The sequence below is a fragment of the Lampris incognitus genome, chromosome 2, assembly GCF_029633865.1.
Source record: "Lampris incognitus isolate fLamInc1 chromosome 2, fLamInc1.hap2, whole genome shotgun sequence".
Taxonomy (NCBI): domain Eukaryota; kingdom Metazoa; phylum Chordata; class Actinopteri; order Lampriformes; family Lampridae; genus Lampris; species Lampris incognitus.
The window spans coordinates 144,925,802-144,947,304 of NC_079212.1; the positions used below are offsets into that span (position 1 = coordinate 144,925,802).

The 21,503-nt window shown below is 48.8% G+C and overlaps 2 protein-coding genes across 4 annotated transcripts; one reads left to right on the plus strand and one right to left on the minus strand.

Annotated features, from left to right (window-relative positions):
* Positions 1-8,472: 8,472 nt before the first annotated feature.
* blcap (bladder cancer associated protein) lies at positions 8,473-13,331 on the plus strand. Of its 3 annotated transcripts, XM_056273867.1 has the most exons (3): positions 8,707-8,725; positions 10,762-10,848; positions 10,961-13,331. In XM_056273867.1, exon 3 carries the CDS (start codon positions 11,315-11,317, stop codon positions 11,576-11,578), a length of 264 nt encoding a protein of 87 aa, XP_056129842.1. In that variant the 5' UTR covers positions 8,707-8,725; positions 10,762-10,848; positions 10,961-11,314; the 3' UTR covers positions 11,579-13,331. The 3 variants fall into 3 exon arrangements, with proteins under 3 accessions (XP_056129841.1, XP_056129843.1, XP_056129842.1); XM_056273866.1 differs by lacking the exons at positions 8,707-8,725; positions 10,762-10,848 and adding an exon at positions 8,473-8,599; XM_056273868.1 differs by lacking the exon at positions 10,762-10,848 and having other exon boundaries at positions 8,587-8,725.
* Positions 13,332-16,397: 3,066 nt separating this feature from the next.
* On the minus strand, positions 16,398-18,490 carry LOC130106867 (E3 ubiquitin-protein ligase TRIM35-like). The gene has a single exon (XM_056273152.1). It carries the CDS (start codon positions 18,050-18,052, stop codon positions 16,646-16,648), a length of 1,407 nt encoding a protein of 468 aa, XP_056129127.1. The 5' UTR covers positions 18,053-18,490; the 3' UTR covers positions 16,398-16,645.
* Positions 18,491-21,503: the final 3,013 nt, after the last annotated feature.

A 21,503-nucleotide genomic window follows, 5' to 3' on the forward strand; every position in this document is an offset into this window, starting at 1 on the left:
CAGTGCGTCAGCGTCCATTAACTTCTTTTTCGAATTCTCCCGAAATGTTGACCTCATGTATATATACGTGGAGAGCTGGGATTTGAACAGAATGTCAGACTCGGGTTCGGGGCGTGACTCTTCCTCAGAGTCTCCTGCGTCGGACGTCAGGAGAAAGTTTGGCACTTTACCACCAGGAAATAACGACTGTACTTGTTGAAATGCTGCACCATGGTGACGGATAGCGGCTCTACGTTGCTTAGCGGGATGGTCGTGTAGCCGGGGATATGTACTGTACAGTCTATAATAAGCTGTGATCGCCGTATTATGCACTGCTAGCCTAATGAGCTTCTTCAGTCGTGTGTCTGGACGGCTGCTGTGTTCGACACACGGGTGACATTTAGAGGCCAAGAGGATTTATTTAATGCGTCACGACACATGTGAACCAATGGGTTTGTGTTTGAATTATATTAATTTGACCAAGCCCGAATGATAACTGACTCCTGCACTGTCAGAACGACCACGATGAGTGAAGGCAGGAAGCGGAGATGAGTGAAGGCAGGAAGCTGAGATGAGTGAAGGCGGGCGGGAAGCAGAGATGAGTGAAGGCAGGAAGTGGAGATGGCTGAAGGCAGGAAGCTGAGATGAGTGAAGGCAGGAAGCTGAGATGAGTGAAGGCAGGAAGTGGAGATGATTGAAGGCAGGAAGCTGAGATGAGTGAAGGCAGGAAGCGGAGATGAGTGAAGGCAGGAAGCGGAGATGAGTGAAGGCAGGAAGTGGAGATGAGTGAAGGCAGGAAGTGGAGATGAGTGAAGGCAGGAAGCTGAGATGAGTGAAGGCAGGAAGCGGAGATGAGTGAAGGCAGGAAGCGGAGATGAGTGAAGGCAGGAAGCTGAGATGAGTGAAGGCAGGAAGCTGAGATGAGTGAAGGCAGGAAGCTGAGAGGAGTGAAGGCAGGAAGCGGAGATGAGTGAAGGCAGGAAGCTGAGATGAGTGAAGGCAGGAAGCTGAGATGAGTGAAGGCAGGAAGCGGAGATGAGTGAAGGCAGGAAGCGGAGATGAGTGAAGGTGGGCAGGAAGCGGAGATGAGTGAAGGTGGGCAGGAAGCGGAGATGAGTGAAGGCAGGAAACTGAGATGAGTGAAGGCAGGAAGCGGAGATGAGTGAAGGCAGGAAGCTGAGATGAGTGAAGGCAGGAAACTGAGATGAGTGAAGGCAGGAAGCGGAGATGAGTGAAGGCAGGAAGCGGAGATGAGTGAAGGCGGGCGGGAAGCGGAGGTGAGTGAAGGCAGGGAGCGGAGATGAGTGAAGGCAGGAAGCGGAGATGAGTGAAGGCAGGAAGCGGAGATGAGTGAAGGCAGGAAGCTGAGATGAGTGAAGGTGGGCGGGAAGCAGAGATGGGTGAAGGCGGGAAGCGGAGATGAGTGAAGGCAGGAAGCTGAGATGAGTGAAGGTGGGCGGGAAGCGGAGATGAGTGAAGGCAGGAAGCTGAGATGAGTGAAGGTGGGCGGGAAGCGGAGATGGGTGAAGGCAGGAAGCGGAGATGAGTGAAGGCAGGAAGCTGAGATGAGTGAAGGTGGGCGGGAAGCGGAGATGAGTGAAGGCAGGAAGCTGAGATGAGTGAAGGCAGGAAGCGGAGATGAGTGAAGGCAGGAAGCGGAGATGAGTGAAGGCAGGAAGTGGAGATGAGTGAAGGCAGGAAACTGAGCTGAGTGAAGGCAGGAAGTGGAGATGAGTGAAGGCAGGAAGCGGAGATGAGTGAAGGTGGGCGGGAAGCAGAGATGGGTGAAGGCGGGAAGCGGAGATGAGTGAAGGCAGGAAGCAGAGATGGGTGAAGGCGGGAAGCGGAGATGAGTGAAGGCAGGAAGCGGAGATGAGTGAAGGCAGGAAACTGAGCTGAGTGAAGGCAGGAAGTGGAGATGAGTGAAGGCAGGAAGCTGAGATGAGTGAAGGTGGGCGGGAAGCAGAGATGGGTGAAGGCGGGAAGCGGAGATGAGTGAAGGCAGGAAGCTGAGATGAGTGAAGGTGGGCGGGAAGCGGAGATGGGTGAAGGCAGGAAGCGGAGATGAGTGAAGGCAGGAAGCTGAGATGAGTGAAGGTGGGCGGGAAGCAGAGATGGGTGAAGGCAGGAAGCTGAGATGAGTGAAGGCAGGAAGCGGAGATGAGTGAAGGCAGGAAGCGGAGATGAGTGAAGGCAGGAAGTGGAGATGAGTGAAGGCAGGAAACTGAGCTGAGTGAAGGCAGGAAGTGGAGATGAGTGAAGGCAGGAAGCGGAGATGAGTGAAGGCGGGAAGCAGAGATGAGTGAAGGCGGGAAGCGGACATGAGTGAAGGCAGGAAGTGGAGATGAGTGAAGGCGGGAAGCGGAGATGAGTGAAGGCGGGAAGCGGACATGAGTGAAGGCAGGAAGTGGAGATGAGTGAAGGCGGGAAGCGGACATGAGTGAAGGCAGGAAGTGGAGATGAGTGAAGGCGGGAAGCGGAGATGAGTGAAGGCAGGAAGCTGAGCTGAGTGAAGGCGGGAAGCGGAGATGGATTCTGCGAATCTCCATTCCCTCTACCGGAACATGGTCCACGTTAGTTGCCTCAAAATGTTGCCCGTTGTGCTGTGTCCGTTACTTTGAGTTTCTTTTTCGATGTTATAATACTGTATACAGCTTCATCATAACTACCGTGACTGATAATGCGCCTCTTCATCTTAGTCGGATTTTAAGGAGCGCTCACCTCAACTGTGAAGTCTGCAGACCGCAGGTTGTGCTCTCCTCTAACCGCGCGTAACGCGTGGTGTTTGTCTATGAGAGCACAACACAACAGACACGCCGTCTCCTCCACCGGTGTCAGTAGCCGACCACGTGTCAGCACCACAACACGTGCGTCAAAGTGGCGTCCAGTATGTGGACCTGATGACGCGCGTCCCGACAGAGACGCGGTGCACCGATGGGAAGACGGGTGGCGCTATAGTCTACATACAAGTGTCTGCAGTATGGGCCAGTTCTGTTTCAATGCGACAATACCAAGTCTGTTTTGAATGTATAAAGTTAATGTCCGACTCGATGTGCATTTCTAAAAACTTTTGTGACGACTGAAGGGAGCAGATTTCCCCCTTTTGTTATTTGCAACAACAAAAAAACTGTCGACGGTCAGCGTTTTACAGAGAAGCCTTAAGGATCCATCCATCTGTCGTAGAACAAATGTGAGAACAAAGATGTCTGAAGTGTTCTGCTGAAATAAACGTGATGTGTCTTCTCCATTGAAGTAGAAGTCGTGTGTGCGCATCCTCCCTCGGTGAACGCAGACACTTGGAAACACTGTTTAGTAAACCAGCACAGGTAGGAACCAGAATCAGAACCATGTTTGTTGGCCATGTAGGTTTACACATACATGGAATTTGACTGCGGTTCCGTGGCTCGCCCAGTGTCCGTAACATAGAATAACAACACAACAACCTTCACATATATACACATGTGTAACCTATTTTTCTGGACTTGCCTGTTAGTGATTTTAAGTTCCTGTTATAAGCTGTTGCCACAGTATATGCCTTGAGCTCTTATTTTGAAGGCTGAAGAGAGAGCGGAAGTGCTGTACGCAGGGTTGTTGCTGTGGAGTTCTGTTGGGGGAAGAATCCAAATAAAGTGGTCCTCGTGTGAAAGTGGAACCTCCGTATTTGTTATTTTATAGTTTCCTACAGTACAGGCGACATCTACAAACCCTCGGTTACCTTGGTGGCAGCGGTGGGATCCGGAAGTGTGCAGATCCTCAGAAGTCTCTTCGGAGCGCGGGAAGAACAAAGCGCGAGGGCGCGCTTCCGGGAGAGGGTGACGACTGTAAACTGCTAATAAGACACGTTAGTCCCCAGTTAACGGGTCTGACCCTTTAGCCGAGCGGTTAGTGATGTCGCCTTGTGGTGCAGTACATCCCGTATCGAATCCCGCACCGGGCAAGAAAATAACCGCTTACACAAGTATTGACTTAAGAAGGTTTTTATACACATTGGCATGTGCAGCAAACTTCACAGTGACAGTATACGTAGCGAATTCAGGGGGCAGCCGGGAATCCGCCGCAGCCGCGAATCGAACCCAGATAGCTCACACCACGGGCGACCGTGCTAACCAGTCAACTGAAGGGTCTCGGGTCACCCGGAATTCGCTACATTGGTGTCAGAAGTGGGATGGCGAGACCGCGAGGCCATCGGAAGTGCGTGCGCCCAGAGGCGTGAGGGAGCTGGTATGCTGAACTGCGGGGACGTGCTTCCTGAAGGGGGGGGGGCGGGGCACGGATGGCTAGACTCGCCAGCCCTAGGCTAACGGGTCGCCCCCTTTAGTTGACTGGTTAGCGCAGTCGCCTGTGGTCTGGGCTACTCGGGTTCGATTCCCGGGTGCCCCCTGAATTAGCTACATATAGTAATTTTACAAATACACTAATAGTGATGATGGTACTCCACTGAGGCACCGAGGCACGTGGTCCGGTGGCAGTGGGGGGGGGGAATAAAACAAGGAAAGAAAGAAGAATCAGTATCAGTGTCGGTATCGTCCAAAATGACCACAGAGATGATCGCTTGTGTGATATCAGCAAAGAATTCAACATCCTGCACCCTTAGCAACCTTATTCAGGCTGTGATAGCAAAGTGAGAGTGAGCGAATTGCTCGTGTGATTTCATTTCAACTGTAAGGGAGAACAACGCCCCCTACAGGTAAGATTTATAACAAGGTTACTATGCCCCCTTCTGTTTAGTATCCACCAGCCCTTTTGCGGTTCTATAAATTGTTTCTGCAGTTAATTCTGTTTGAAATATCAGAATCAGGGACACTTTGTTCGTCGTTTCATTTCATGGACTTGCGCACATGAAATGAAACGACGCGTGGTTTCCCCCAGGCCACAACAGGGCAACACAAAAACAAAAACACACCTCCAAGAACTACAAGAACACACATACGTCCAAACTAACACATATAGCTAAACTAAAAACAAAACAAAACACAAAAATCACTGTCCAGGAGAACCAACGCTAGCCAGGATGACTGTCGGAACCGCCGGTCTGCATGGGCTAGCAGTTAGCTTAGCCTGCCCCGCTTCCGTGTCCTGTCAGACCGCCCTCGGTGTGTCCTCTTCGGGCACAGCTCCGGGCAGGGCCGTGGTCCCTGGGCCCACAGGACGCTGCAGACCAGGCTCCCCCAGCCGATCCAGCACCAGCTCTCCCAGCCCATCCAGCACCAGCTCTCCCAGCCGATCCAGCGCCAGCTCTCCCAGCTGATCCAGCGCCAGCTCTCCCAGCCCATCCAGCACCAGCTCTCCCAGCTGATCCAGCACCAGCTCTCCCAGCTGATCCAGCGCCAGCTCTCCCAGCCATCAAACCAAGACACAAACTGAGACTGCATGGAGGGTGCTGGGTGAGGCCGCCGCAAAGGATTTGGTTTTCCTTGTTTGTGACCGTGTGAAATAAGCTTTGGAGACAATGTGATTTCCTGGAGTTGTTCCCTGGGTGCTGCACGGCGGCTGCCCGTTGCTCCTCGCTACACAGCTAGGATGGGGTAAATGCAGAGAGGAATTTCCCCACAGGGTTCAATAAAGTATTTAAATAAATAAATAAAAATCAAAAACCCTCGCCAGATCTCTCCCCATCCCATTTGCAGCTGTATCTATATGCTTGGACCAAGATAATGTATTATCCCGTGTTATACTAAGAAGTTAGGCCTCTTGAATTTGTTGAATGGCCAAATCATCACAGGACAGGGACAGACTACAACGGACAGTTAAGTCTGCAGAGAAAATCACTAGTGCCAGCCTGCCCTCCATTCAGGACTCATACACCTCCAGACTCAGCAAACGGACAGGCCACATCACTGCAGACACCCTGGTCACACAACCTGTTCCAAGTCCTCCCCCTCTGGTAGGTGCTACAGAGCACTGTACCCCAAAAACAGCCAGATATAAAAGGTTTCTTTCCGCGGGCGGTCATTCAAATGAATGCCTAACACTGCCAAATAAATCCAGCCATGTTGTATACACTGTACTGTACATTGTATGTATACTGGTACACTGTGTCATGTCCATCTCCCTCCAGCGTGTATGTAAGCAACCTGCTAACGTCTATTTCAGCATCTCTGATATATTCTCTGCACCATTGCACTTCATCACCTCTGATGTCACCTGTATAAGTCAGTCCTTCTGTTGAAATCTGAAGATTGCTGTGTTGTAGTGCTGTTATTCTATGTTAAGTACACCGAGAGAGCCACGAAACCGGAGTCACATTCCATGTAGTGCCATGCTACATGGCCAATAAACATGATTCTGATTCTGATCATTTACATACAGCTTTCATTCAGGCTCTGCTCTGAAATGATGCTTGGTCCCCAATACAATAGTTTTTGTTTTTGAACTAGTTGGTTATTTGTATAATATAGATATAAGAATGGACCAAGATAGTTTCCCTGAGGTACACCACAGGTACTAGGTTATATATCAGACAAACTACCATTAAAGAAAGCTGTCTCTTTCCTATTAGTCAAATATCTTTCAAGTTGCACTTATCCTTGTCGTCAAGCCCACCCAAGTCCAGATCAAGTCTTTAGGGGGGGGCAAGTCTGATCCATGTCCAAGATGTTTAACGGGGCAAAACCAACTCAAATCCAACTCAAAACCTATGTAAAGATTGACACTAGAACAGTGCAAGTCCAATTAAACACCACGACTATTGTCGTAAAGGTAACGATTTCACTACACTGTCATATTTAGAAGGAGATTGCAGTATCCTGTTTAGGTGATGCTGCCAAATATAAACGTTTAAGAGTAATGTGCCTGTAAACAATGTAATGGCTGTTTGAGTTACATGCTGAGGTTTTTGCTTCCTGTGATGTGATGTAATGTTATTGTGACATGTGATGTGGAGTGTGGTGATATTGTGACGTGATGTGGAGTGGAGTGATGTGGAGTGTAGTGATGTGGAGTGGAGTGATATTGTGACGTGATGTGGAGTGTAGTGATATTGTGACGTGATGTGGAGTGTGGTGATGTGGAGTGTAGTGATATTGTGACGTGTGGAGTGTGGTGATAATGTGACGTGATGTGGAGCGTGGTGATATTGTGACGTGACGTGGAGTGTGGTGATATTGTGACATGTGACGTGGAGTGTGGTGATATTGTGACATGTGACGTGGAGCGTGGTGATATTGTGACATGTGACGTGGAGTGTGGTGATATTGTGACATGTGACGTGGAGCGTGGTGATATTGTGACATGTGACGTGGAGCGTGGTGATATTGTGACATGTGACGTGGAGTGTGGTGATATTGTGACGTGGAGCGTGGTGATATTGTGACATGTGACGTGGAGTGGTGATATTGTGACATGTGATGTGGAGTGGTGATATTGTGACATGTGATGTGGAGTCGGGTGATATTGTGACATGTGACGTGGAGCGTGGTGATATTGTGACATGTGATGTGGAGTGTGGTGATATTGTGACATGTGATGTGGAATCTGGTGATACTTTGATAACCTGATTTTGACACGGCAGCTAGCCCTCATCTAGCTTAGACTATATCTGGCTAACTGTAGCCCACGTTTAGAGTAAACTGTTTAATTAGTACATCATTATGTATCTCCCAAACAGCTTTAACTATCTAACATAACCATTCTAAATGTTATGCCAGGACCAGAAGGCTGGTCCATCTGACGGTCAGATGGACCAATCAGCTTGCAGCTAACTTACCAGCCAATAGGAGTGCTTGTGTAAACTACTAATAAGACACGTTAGCCCCTAGCTAACGGGTCTGACCCTTTAGCCGAGCGGTTAGTGACGTCGCCTTGTGGTGCAGTACACCCCGTATCGAATCCCGCACCGGGCAAGAAAATAACCGGTTACATTGTGGCAGCGGTGGGATCCGGAAGTGCGCAGCTCCTCAGAAGTCTCTTCGGAGCGCGCCTCCCGGGGAGGGTGACGACTGTAAACTACTAATAAGACACGTTAGCCCCTAGCTAACGGGTCTGACCCTTTAGCCGAGCGGTAAGTGATGTCGCCTTGTGGTGCGGTACACCCCGTATCGAATCCCGCACCGGGCAAGAAAATAACCGGCTACATTTGTATCACATCAACCTTATACCCAAACGGGCTATAGAGAATATTACAGTGGCCCCGAGTCTTTTGAGAAAGTCAGATTTGTATTTGTGTTGCTCCATATCACGATTTAACCACAGGGGGCTTTACAGTTATAGCGTTACACTTTCCAGAAGAAACACAACAGCTCAAAAGAAAACTGAGCCAGCAAGAAGAAATCTGACCGAGGCTCTTTGGCAACAAGGAAATTAAGCTTTCTCATTATAAACAATGTAGGCTCGTGGACATCAGCCTTTAACGTGAATTAAATTCGTTTGTATGACGCGCGCGCGCGCACACACACACACGCACACAAGCGAACTACTTGTGTACCGCCTGTGAACGTTCTCCTTCATCCGGGTCATGGTTATCCAAAAGGAGTCGCGCTCGATTCAACTCCTTCGGGCTACTTGTGCACCGGCATTGTCCTAGCCTACCACACACGTAGCCGGGGTCCTGGAGTCCGAGCGCGAGCTGCGCAGTCGTGTGGCCGGCGCCGAGGCGGAGCGTGGGACCGCGGAGACATGTCAGGTTGGCGCAGATTGTTGTAAATAACAAGCCGGAATGTGGTCTTAAGTGTACCGGGGTCGCATAGGAGGCAAGCCTAACCGCCCTGCGCTCGCCTCAGCCATACGTAGCGGTTTGCCGCGCCTGTCGGTGAGAGCCGTTTTGTTGTGTTGTCGCGGTGCTAGGTGGCTAGCCCGAGCTGCGTCTCTTCAGCTCAAGCTAACGCTAAAGCTAACGCTAAAGCTAGTTTAGCTGGCCGTTTAATTTAGCCCGCGTTAGCTCACGCCGAAGCGAAGCAGAAGCTACGCTAGCAGCCGAGGCTAACGTCGGCTAATTTTAGCGAGCTGGCGAACTTGGGTGGGAGACGTTCGGCGTGTTTGGGTTATTTGTGTCCGACGTCACGTCTCGCCAGCAGCGCGTCCGCAGCAGGCAGCCCGACACGGCCGGATGCGCTGGGCGTGCTCGAACACACGTGCTTTGCTGTACAGAACAATACATATTTTGTCCCGGACTTGGGTTAGCAGCTGTCATTCGCGTATTTCTTTGGACTCGCATATCAACATCGTTTTTACACGATCAGCTTTAGTCGGCTTCTCCTATAACGTTTCTGCGTTTTCGGGTCGTTATAGAACGGGGTGGGGGGTGTTGACATAAAAGAGAACGCACAGAAACCATCCTTACAGGAACGGACTGAAACACAAGAAGGTCGTTTTGGGGACATGTGCCAGTGTCCACCCCTCCCAGGGTTTCTCATACGGAGCCTCGCCAGGCCTCGCGGACAAGGTGATTCTGTCCATCACGGACGGACGGGCTGTCCGGTGGCGGAAGCCGCCTGTCTGTCTCTCTGCCCGCCTGTCTGTCTGTCTGCCCCTCTGCTGGTGTCTTCTCACTGGCGGCTAACGCCGACTTGTCCTCTGCTGTTCCTGACACCAGCATGGCCAGGTGGAGTTCGGACACCTGGGGCGGTTTCGTTGCCAATTATTTACATTGAAGTCAACGTAGTTTTTTATTTCTAAATGTATTTAACTTATTTCGCGTGAAGAGAACGTATAGTAACTATGACGACTAAGTGCAGATTGTGCAGATGGAAAAAAAAATCAGCTACATGAAACTCAACCCTCTGTTGAAAACCATAAACGATGCTGTCAGTGGAAGCAACAGATTCAAACAATCATGCAACATTAGAAACTGACTTCAAAGACACATGACGTGTAAAGGAAGGAAGTGACGTCATTAAGGGGTTGTGGACACTTGCAGTGGGAATATAAACATGGAATAATCAGACTACCCCCACACACACACACACACACACACACACGTGGAAGGCACGGCAAGGTGGCGCAGTGGTTAGTGCGGTCACCTCACAGCGAGAAGGTCCTGGGTTCGAGCCCCGGGGTAGTCCAACCATGGGGGTCGTCCCGGGTCGTCCTCTGTGTGGAGTTTGCATGTTCTCCCCGTGTCTGTGTGGGTTTCCTCCGGAGGCTCCGGTTTCCTCCCACAGTCCAAAGACATGTAGGTCAGGTGACTCGGCCGTACTAACTTGTCCCTAGGTATGAATGTATGTGTGGGTGGGTGTGGGCCCTGTGATGGCCTGGCGGCCTGTCCAGGGTGTCTCCCCACCTGCCGCCCAATGACTGCTGGGATAGGCTCCAGCATCCCCGCGACCCTGAGAGCAGGATAAGTGGTTCGGATAATGGCTGGATGGCCATATATCCTTTTGCAACTAACTCGTTCGGTGTCACGTAGCAAATGGACTCGGTAGTTAGAAAAGCCAGGGCCTCAAATCCGTTTTCAGTATTTTTGCGTTATCACCGTTGTTGCTAAACCTTGGATGTCAACAGCTTGTTTTCATACTTCCCACACAACAGTGTAACAGCACCCTTAAGCAAGAGTTCTTATGAAACCCAGCCCTGAAGGGGTGACTGCATCAGCATCTGTGCGTTTGTTAAAAGAGCCAAGGGCGTTTAATTTCTGCTTCTCCAGCAGTCACTTCCTGTTCACTGGGACTTATTTGTGTTGAAATTCATTGACATGCTAGGAACATACAAGGAGTTTGTCTGGATGGGACGCTGTATGTCAAGACACAAGGACAGGAGCACTTGTTTGTTTGTTTGTTTTTTTTCTTAAAAAAACACAAGAACATCTGTATGAGAAAGTGTATGTTTCTGTGTAGACACAACTTATAGGAGTATTAACTGACGCCGCATTATTAATGGTGGTCAAGAGATTCATTTGACCACACCGACATCGATACTGATGTTGACCATCACGATGTAAGTTGGTATGTGTGTGTAATGCTGGAAATACTTTTGCTCTGACTTGGTTAAGACTCTGGCACCCTGCCTGGATGGTAGATGATGATGTTTTTGTCTCTTTTCCTCTCAGTTCACAGAGCTGTCCTAACGGGAATAACAACGCCACCTAGCTGTCTGAACCTGCTCCTTCATCACTGCAGCTCTGTTGGATAGGTCGATCTTCACCAGGACCCCACCCCCAACCCCACCCTTGTCCCCAGCCCACCTTTAATCAGCCCCAGACTCACCCGCACACACCTTCGGACGCACTGTCAGCTACTCCTCCCGCACACACTCCGACAGCTGTCCTGTCCAGACACACTGTGCCAAGTGTCCAGGCACCTACGTAAGCCTCTGAACCCCGACATACACAGAAGTATTTTCTGACGACTCCTGACAAACCCCCCCACCCCCTACACCCCCTCACCCCATCTCTGTAGAGACCATGTACTGCCTCCAGTGGCTGCTGCCGGTCCTACTTATCCCTAAGCCGCTGAATCCAGCACTGTGGTTCAACCACTCCATGTTCATGGGCTTTTACCTGCTCAGCTTCCTGCTGGAGAGGAAGCCCTGCACCATCTGTGCCTTGGTCTTCCTTGCCGCCCTCTTCCTCATCTGCTACAGCTGTTGGGGCAACTGTTTCCTGTACCACTGCCAGGATGCCGTACTGCCCGACACAGCGCACGACCCCGCCATTGTGGGCACCTAGATGGGGGGGGGAGAGATGTAGAGAGAGAGCGGTGGTGTACGGGTAGGGTGTGGAGTTGGAGGAGGACACTGCTGTGCTGTAAGAGGAAGTGGACTAAACATGGGTGGGTGGATAATACATGCTGAGGTGGGGTGGGGGGGTAATCTGGAGACATCTTCAAAGTGAAAAGGGAGTCATGGAGGACTTTGGGAGCAGTATTTTTAACTTGCTGTATAGAGGGGAGGAGAGGAGAAGAGGCATCATGGGTAACCTTCTCCCTCAACCTCCAGTGGGGATTGTAGGGAGGGAGTCTGACCTGCTGGTGGAGGGGGAGAGGGAGGTCTCCCTGTAACTTCTTTAGGACGGACTGAGAGGAGGGGAAGGGTGAAAGTGGAGCACAGAAGAAGGCCCTCCCCTGGCGATGTCGCTGCTTTCTCCCAGGGGGAGGTTGGAGCCTCAAAGGTTAAAGGAGTATAGCGCCTCACTCAGAATTGTCATGGAAACTCTTCAGAAACAGAATAACCAACAAACCCTTCATCTGGTCTTCTCTCCGCCGCTGACTCCCCCACAGTGGCTCTGACCCGGAGTCTCATCTGAAGGAGAGCATCCCCCTAGAAAATCTGCTCTTATTTTAAGATTTTTGTTTTCTTTTTATATAAATGCCCACTCACCCACCCACCCACTCACCCACCTCAACGTCCCAGCAAACCTACCCAGCCACACAGTCCGGGTATTACAGCTTTCACTGGCGGCCATTTTACCCTGCTCCGTGAAGCTTGTCGAGTCATGTTATCCCTTTTTTATTTTAGCGTTAGGCACTTCAAGCTCCCTCCCCTTCACAGTGTCTCTGAACAGACTGGACGCTCCGTCTCGTGGACCGGACAATCAGTAATATGCTGTGAACGAGTCCCCCGTCTCCCCGCATCTTCCACCCGCACACAACGTTTTTAATGCTGAGAAAACCTGCTGTCAATCTCCCGCCCTTCCTCATTCTCATCTCCTCCCTCCTCCTCCTCCTCCTCCTCCTCCTCCTGCTGCTGCTGCTCTGGTTTGGTCCTGACTGTCATCTGACATGGTTTTTGTTTTTGTTGTGTTCTTTTTCTGTGCATGGGAGTCCTTTAAAATGTTTTTCTTTGTACGTGTCATGTTCACACAGCTTTTGTTTTAAATAATTCAAACAAGATGCTGAAAGTTCCCAAAGGGTAGAATAATCTGCGTGGGAAGGGTCGTGTGCATGTGTGTAGGGTGAATGGCTGAGGGGTTGTGTACGTGCAGGAGGTGTCGGGATAGGTGTTTTTCGTTTCTGCTGCGCGACAACATGCTGCTCAGTGTAAAGCGTGGTGATACACACGGCCGTGTAGTCGTGTTGCGATCCCAGGGAGAAGCGGACCCGGGCTCGCAAATGCGTAGAAACGGTTCCCTCCCGATTGGCCGGGCGGTGCTGACCAGCAGCAGCGCCTAAAATGTTCGACCCGTGTGTCAGAGACGTAGACAGGAAGCGTTCCCGGTGTTGACCAGGAGGGAGAGGGAAGTACACAGGGTTACATTTTTGTTGCCCACAATGCCGAGGCTCCTGAGTACTCCCCCCCTGTGTATCGCCACGCTAAGTGTTGCGTTTAGCTATCACGGGCTGAGCTGTTACCGCTGTATGCCGTGTGTAGGTGTGTGTGTGTGTGTGTGTGTGTGGGGCCTCCTGTCGCAGTGCTGAAATTGACCTACTGCTTTGATTGCTTTGATCTTAATTTAAATAAAGTTTCTTCCTGTTATTGTTGAACTGTGTCACGTTCAGTACATCCGCACAGAAAGACTTGTTTTTAGCTGTTCCGTGACTCGTTTTCCTGCTTGTCTCTGGCGTTTGTGTGACCTTTCTCGATCCCGTCCCTGCCCCAAAGCTCTCCTACACAGAATGACCACCCGGCAGCCTCAGCTTGCCGCTCCGAGACTGAGCTTCCTTGTCATCCCAGCCGGTCCGTCCTTACAACAACAGATCAATATCTGGCTCGGATCCACCCAGCCCATGCCCACAAACTGTGCCCGAAACAGCGGTGTCACGATTGATGACCAGCGAACCTTTAAGCTTCACATGGGCCTCTCTTGCTCAGTTGCGCTGATTTGCCCTGCGCACCATCTGCGCATGCAGCGCAACTCCTGGTACAGGCTCTTGTTGTATCACGCAGTGACTACTGCAACTCCTTACTGGCAGCTCTCCCTGCATGCACTTTCAAACCCCTGCAAATGATCCAGAACGCAGTCTGGTCTTCAGCCAACCCGAAACAGCACGTCACTCCACTGTTCATGTCCCTCTACTGGCTCCCAGTTGCTGCCGCATCAAATTCAAACCCTTGATGGTCGCTTGCAAAACGGTAACTAAAATGGCTCCCACCTACCCGAACTCCCTCATTCAGGTCTACACTCGGTCCCGCTCACTACGCTGTGCCAATGAAATGCGCCTGGCACTTCTGCCACAACAGGGCCCTAAGTCACTAGCCAGACTCTTCTCTTCTGTACTTCCCCAGTGGTGGAACAAGTTACCAAACTCCATTCCATCTGCTGAGTCCCCCTCCATCTTTAAGAAGAAGCTAAAGACCCAGCTCTTTCTCCAACACCTCCACACATGAGGGTGTTAATACACACACACACACACACATATATATATATATACATATATGTATGTGTATATACTATATATGTGTGTGTGTGTATATATAAAAGAATCACACCCTTTGCATTCTCTTTGTGCGCTGCCTGTTGACACCTCTGTCCTATCGGACTTGAACCTAGTTTTGTGGCACTTAGTTGCCTTGCCGCCTCCTGACTAGGTCCTTGCTTGTGTTGTATTACTGTTGGATGTACGGGGCTTTAGATAAAAGCGTCTGCTAAACGAAATTGTAAATTGGTAGTCCAGAACAGTGGCTCCCCTCTCTGGTCCTAACAGAACCCAGTACTGTGGTTTCTCTTCTGTCTAGTCTCGCTCCCCGGACCCTACTCCACAGTATGTATTCATAGTGTGCAGTGTTACTGAAATCTTACTATAAAGTGTACCTGTCCTGTCAGTCCAAGCTGAAGATTTCCAGATCATATAGCTTGCATAGGCTCTAATCTAGTGGACAGTGATGGCAACAAACCATCAAGATAATTATCAAGACTAAGTACATATTTTTTTTTAGAAATGATCAAAAAAACCTCCAAATTATAACACCGTCTTCTTTTTTCATCTTGTTTTATTATAACAACTGTTGAAAATCACCAAGCAAACAATACTATTACAGAAGTTATGAGTTAAATTGGAGACGAGAGGTAAAGACGTGAACCACATCAGTCTGAAACCGGATTTGTTTGAATCAATGGTGTGTACATCCACCACAAGAGTGACTACAGTAAAATCCTGCAGCAGGAGGTGAGTCCTACCTCACATCTGTGAACAGGACGGGGTGAGTTATGTTGGTGTTAGTCTGTGACTGAGTCAGAATACTAGTCTGGGATCCGGATCATGTTAGAGAGGAAGACTGGTGTGGGAGGTGTAAAGACACTACATGTACACACAGTTCAGCCAAATGACTGGTTGGAAACACACGAGGTCTTTGTTTTAGGAATTACTAACAGTTTGTAGAAACATGGATCAATATACACTCATATAATAACAGCAGTATACATGTGACTATTTTACCCTATACAGTAATAATAATGTATACTTATATACTATAGATATATACTTATATACTTAACACACACACAGACACATATATACACTCACTGGCCACTTTATTAGGTACACCTTGCTAGTACCGGGTTGGACCCCCTTTTGCCTTCAGAACTGCCTTAATCCTTCGTGGCATAGATTCAACAAGGTACTGGAAACATTCCTCAGAGAGTTTGGTCCATATTGACATGATAGCATCACGCAGTTGCTGCAGATTTGTCGGCTGCACATCCATGATGCGAATCTCCCGGTCCACCACATCCCAAAGGTGCTCTGTTGGATTGAGATCTGGTGACTGTGGAGGCCATTTGAGTACAGTGAACTCATTGTCATGTTCAAGAAACCAGTCTGAGATGATTCGAGCTTTATGACATGGCGTGTTATCCTGCTGGAAGTAGCCATCAGAAGATGGGAACACTGTGGTCATAAAGGGATGGACATGGTCAGCAACAATACTCAGGTAGGCTGTGGCGTTGACACGATGCTCAATTGGTACTAAGGGGCCCAAAGTGTGCCAAGAAAATATCCCCCACACCATTACACCACCACCACCAGCACCCTGAACCGTTGATACAAGGCAGGACGGATCCATGCCTTCATGTTGTTGACGCCAAATTCTGACCCTACCATCCGAATGTCGCAGCAGAAATCGAGACTCATCAGACCAGGCAACGTTTCTCCAATCTTCTATTGTCCAATTTTGGTGAGCCTGTGCGAATTGTAGCCTCAGTTTCCTGTTCTTAGCTGACAGGAGTGGCACCCGGTGTGGTCTTCTGCTGCTGTAGCCCATCTGCCTCAAGGCTCGACGTGTTGTGCGTTCAGAGATGCTCTTCTGCATACCTCGGTCATAATGAGTGGTTATTTGAGTTACTGTTACCTTTCTATCAGCTCGAACCAGTCTGGCCATTCTCCTCTGACCTCTGGCATCAACAAGGCATTTTCGCCCACAGAACTGCCGCTCACTAGATATTTTCTCTTTTTCGGACCATTCTCTGTAAACCCTAGAGATGGTTGTGTGTGAAAATCCCAGTAGATCAGCAGTTTCTGAAATACTCAGACCAGCCCGTCTGGCACCAACAACCATGCCACGTTCAGAGTCACTTAAATCACCTTTCTTCCCCATTCTGATGCTCGGTTTGAACTGCAGCAGATCGTCTTGACCATGTCTACATGCCTAAATGCATTGAGTTGCTGCCATGTGATTGGCTGATTAGAAATTTGCGTTAACGAGCAGTTGGACAGGTGTGCCTAATAAAGTGGCCGGTGTGTGTGTGTGTGTGTGTGTGTGTGTGTGTGTGTGTGTGTGTGTGTGTGTGTGTGTGTGTGTATATATACACACACACACAAATTGTTACATCACTTCAAGTCAGTTTTCACCATCATAATCTCTATTTCTGTTGTTCCAGTTTTAAAAAGACCTTCACTGGTAACACCTTCATAAAGTCTACATGCCAATTCACTATAACTGGAAACAGCCTTTCAGTAAAAGTGTGTGTGAAGGTGTGTATGTGTGTGTTGGTATCTGGATCAGAGAATGACAGAGTTCCTCTGTTGCAGTCCAGCTTCACTCTGATCCTCTGAGGCTTCACTCTCACTGAGAGAATAGTGGCTGATCCTGATGGAGATGCTGCTGAGTATTCACCTAAATAGGACCTTATCCTCCATGCTCTACCTCTTTTGTCTGTCTTCCTCTGGACAGACTCTTCCATCGCCCCCAGTACCCAGCCTGAACTTTCTCCAACCTCAACATCCCAGCTGTGAGTTCCTGAATTAAAACCCTCAGAGCCCAGGACAGAGTACCTGTTAAACCTCTCTGGGTTTTCTGGAAGCTGCTGTCTCTCTCCACGTCTCACACTGGTCAGGTCCTCAGACAGGATTAGAAGTGGAGCAGCAGTGTTTGGGTCCAGAATCACAGGAGTGTACGAGACCATCTCCTTCATCTTGCTCCAGACTGTGAAGCTCAGGTTGCCCAGGTGTTTGGCCACGTCTATCAGTGCTCCTGAGACCAGCTGTGGAACATCTGGCAGTGTGCTCTGGGCTCTTTTCACTGTAACCTTGTAGTTCTGCAGGAATGAGATGTCTTCAGATCCCAGTTCCTTCTCTATGGCTTCAACTGTGTCTGAGAGGCCTGCTATCTCTCTGTTCAGCCCCTCAATCTTCTCCTTCATCATCTGACACTTGTGCTCCTCTTCCTCCCTCACTGTAGTAATCCTTGCTTCCTCTTCCTCTTGTAGAAACTGGTGAAGTTTCTTAAACTCCTCTTTAATCTGCCTCTCTGTGTTCTGGGCCTGGACCTTAATGCGTTTTGTTGTTTGGTCAAAGTTTCTTTTAGCTTCATCTAAATCCTTTAACTTCCCCTGTAAGGGCTTCAGTGATGTCTGGAGTTGCTCCCTGTGACCCATTGCAGCTTCACCGATGGGTCTGATTCTGTGGTTGGTGTGTATTTTTGAGTGTAGACAGACGAGACACACTGGCTGCTGATGGTCCAGACAGAAGAGTTTGAGTTTCTCAGCATGCAGACTGCAGAGAGTCTCAGACTCTGCTGCAGCTCTGTGACTGCTGTCCTTTAAGAAGGCCTCACACAGGTTCTTTAACGCCAAACTACAAGGTGGTTCACTCTTCGAAGATCTTCTCTTACAAAGTGGACACTCCCGTAATGGTTTGTCTCGCCACCATTTCTGTAGACAGTCTTTACAGAAGCTGTGACTACATGACAGCACGACAGGATCTTTAAAGATGTCATGACACACACGACAGGAGAGATCCTCTTCCGGAAGTGATGGGCGGGAAGCCATTTTCTCTCAGAGTGAATCTGAAGTTAAACTTGTTAGACCAATCAAACACGAACCCAGACAGCTGTAGTACCCCTCCCTCCTCTACAACGATCTGAAGCTTACTTTCACTTTCACTCTGAGTGGTGGTTCTTGTAAAGCTTCAGAAGAGGACCAGCTGTGCTCATATCCAGAGAAAAATATCAGGGTGCAACACAAAAATCGCAAAATTTGGAACAAAGCAGTGAGGTCTGCACCCCGAAATGCTCCTAATACTTGTTTTATTCGGCAAATTTTCGAACATTCCAGTGTACAGACCTCACTCCTTGGTTCATTCCCGTCCAGTGAGTCCAGTCAGCAGCATGTGTCAGTCCCAGCCTGGTCCAGTATTCCCTCCTGTAGCTGTGGACAGACAGGCTGTCTCCCTCAGTGGAAGTGGGGGGTTTGGTCTGTAGGTGAATCTTGTCGTCTGTCTCTCGGTGTGTGTGTGCTTCACCAGTGAGGAGAGGAAGAATGACGACATCTGTTTCCTGGTTTAACTTTTTGGTGATTCGAGAGGGGCGGAGCTTTGTTCTCTCACACTGGAGTGATGACGTCACTCAGATACACAAACAAATGAAAACACTGTTAAATGAAATCACACGAGATGTTTTATTCATTTGTCTGTTGACCAACGGTCCCGTTCTGCTTTTAGTCAGTGGATGTTGTCAGACCAGGGCTGAGTACCATTCCAAACTCTTGCTGTCTGAGTTTACTGACAGGAACATATTCAAGACAGTTTGTGTTCCGTTCACAAACACACAATAAAAAATAACTCAATACGTTGAATGAGAAAAACCAAATAGTGTATTAATAACAAAATAACAGCCTTCAGTGTAATCATACTGGGCAACAATCCTGCCATGATGAACTACTTTCTTTTTTGGGGGGGTTCCCTTCCGGTTCCCTTCCCCCTTTTTCTCCCTAATTGTGTGTGGCCAATTACCCCACTCTTCACAGCCGTCCCGGTCGCTACTTGGCGTGGCGGTCTATTCCGTTACCTACCAACACGTGAATCGCCGGTTCGAATCCCCGTGTTCCCTCCGGCTTGGTCGGGCGTCCCTACAGACACAATTGGCCGTGTCTGTGGGTGGGAAGCCGGGTGTGGTTGTGTGTCCTGGTCGCTGCACTAGCGCCTCCTCTGGTCGGTCGGGGCGCCTGTTCGGGCGGGAGGAGGAACCTGGAGGAACAGCGTGATCCTCCCACGCGCTACGTCCCCCTGGTGAAACTCTTCACTGTCAGGTGAAAAGAAGCGGCTGGCGACTCCACATGTATGGGAGGAGGCATGTGGTAGTCTGCAGCCCTCCCCGGATCAGCAGAGGGGGTGGAGCAGCGACCGGGACGGCTCGGAAGAGGGGGGTAATTGGCCGATAGGGGAAAAAAACCCAAAAACAAATAAAATCATGAAATAAGAACAAAAGGGAAGACAGCAATTTCTTAATCAAAACAATAAAAAAATAAGTTAGAGTACAAATAAAGAGTATAAAACACAAATATCAAACATCAGTAAAAGCTTTCATGAAAAGTTTAAGATATAAATTAACAGGGCTCTAACTCACTATGTGTAATGAATGAAAGGTCACGTGTTTAACTTGACCCACTCACGGATGTACGTGCAGTGCGTGTGACGTATACAGGAAGTTAGAAGCGCATGTTATGAAGGTTGTATGTCGGATGAACGCTAGTAAAAGCTACACTGTTAAGAACCTACGAAGTCGGCTCGTTCTTGAATTATTCTTATGTCAGTAAGACAAGGCGTCTACGGACATTACATGGTGTCAGAATAGTCTGTGTATCGGAACACGAGCGGTCATGCCGAAGTTTAATCCGCCGAGTGAATTCAAGTTTGACTGCCCCGTTGAATGGCCGGAGTGGAGACAACGGTTTTCGCGCTTCAGGCTCGCGACAAAGCTGGATAAAGACGACGGGGAGATTCAAGTGAGTTCGCTGATTTATGCAATGGGAAGCGAGGCTGAAAAGATATTCAGCTCGTTTGACTTCGCGGCGGAGGGTGATAAAGTGGACTATGATATCGTACTGAAAAAGTTCGATGACTACTTTATTCCCCGCCGTAACATCATACATGAGAGGGCGTGCTTCTATCAACGTAGCCAGCAGCCAGGAGAGACAGCGGAGATGTACATCCGGACATTGTATGAGCTGTCTGAACACTGTGAGTTTGGGGACAAGAGGGATGAACATATCAGAGATCGTCTGGTAGTGGGCATAAAAGATAAGGTGCTCTCCCGTCAGTTCCAGCTCACAGCGGACCTTACTCTGGTGAAAGTCATTGAACAAGTGCGCCAGGCGGAGGCAATAACAAAGCAGCTCAGCCTCCAAGCTAACCAACCAGAGGCCCTGCTGGCTAACGTCAATGTTGTCCGATGGCGGGACGAACGCCAAAACAAAAAGGGCGGACAGCGTCATGGTGGCGGCAGTCCGGCAACCAACAAAGTAGACGAATGCGGGAGGTGCGGCAAGACGCAGCACACCGATGAGCGGAAGTGTCCTGCAAAGTAGGCTAGTTTATTGCCGGCTGTTTTCTTTTCTTGGGCCCTTATGTTTTCAATGTGTATGTGAATGCATTTGACTGGGAGATTTCAAAAGATATTTGAAAACGAAGCATTTAAACACGGAACAATATTTTCTAAGTAAATATTTTATACTTTTTTATAACACAGTTGTGGTGAATGACTACTTTTGATATTTTAAGTTCATTAAGAAAAAGAGTATTTTCTGTTTAAAAGTGGAAGAGTGTTTAAGGGTTACAAGTAATTCTAGATATTTTAATTTAATTCTAAAGTGTACGAATTAATGCTTAAATAGTGATTTTGGATGAAAGAATATTGCATATAGCCTAGTAAGTAGTAATTACACACATACAAGTTAAACACTGATATGTTTATTAGTGAAACCCCACTTATTTGATTGATTGGATAGATGTTTTAAAGAACTCAGGATAGCCACCTCTCACTATAGCCAAACAGTGGACACTCCTGTATTAGTTTCTCTCGCCACCATTTCTGTAGACAGTCTTTACAGAAGCTGTGGCTACATGACAGCATGACAGGATCTTTAAAGATGTCATGACACACAGGACAGGAGAGATCCTGAATGCCGGAACTTGGTTATGAATATTGCAAGAGTCAAGAATTTCTATGTTAAAACTATACAATCACTCAGTGCGCTATGCCAGTGCTGTCTGTCCTTTTGTTTGGTTTGGTTTGTACTTTTGTTGGCACGAAAATTAATGAGTTGTGCATTTTGATTTCCATGTAAGTTTAGTATGCTATGCAACGCATGAGGTTAGCCAGGAGAAACATTGTTTGCTAGCTCATGCACGAGAGAGCTAGACCATCTCCGCTTGAGACTTGTATGCAGTCGCGTTGCAGCAGAAATCTCATGGATTGTTGTTTTATTTGTGAATGCAGGCAAT

Excerpts from the sequence above, each read along its gene's own strand:
- blcap (XM_056273866.1), top strand. The coding sequence starts at position 11,315 with ATGTACTGCCTCCAGTGGCTGCTGCCGGTCCTACTTATCCCTAAGCCG.
- LOC130106867 (XM_056273152.1), bottom strand. The coding sequence starts at position 18,052 with ATGGCTTCCCGCCCATCACTTCCGGAAGAGGATCTCTCCTGTCGTGTG.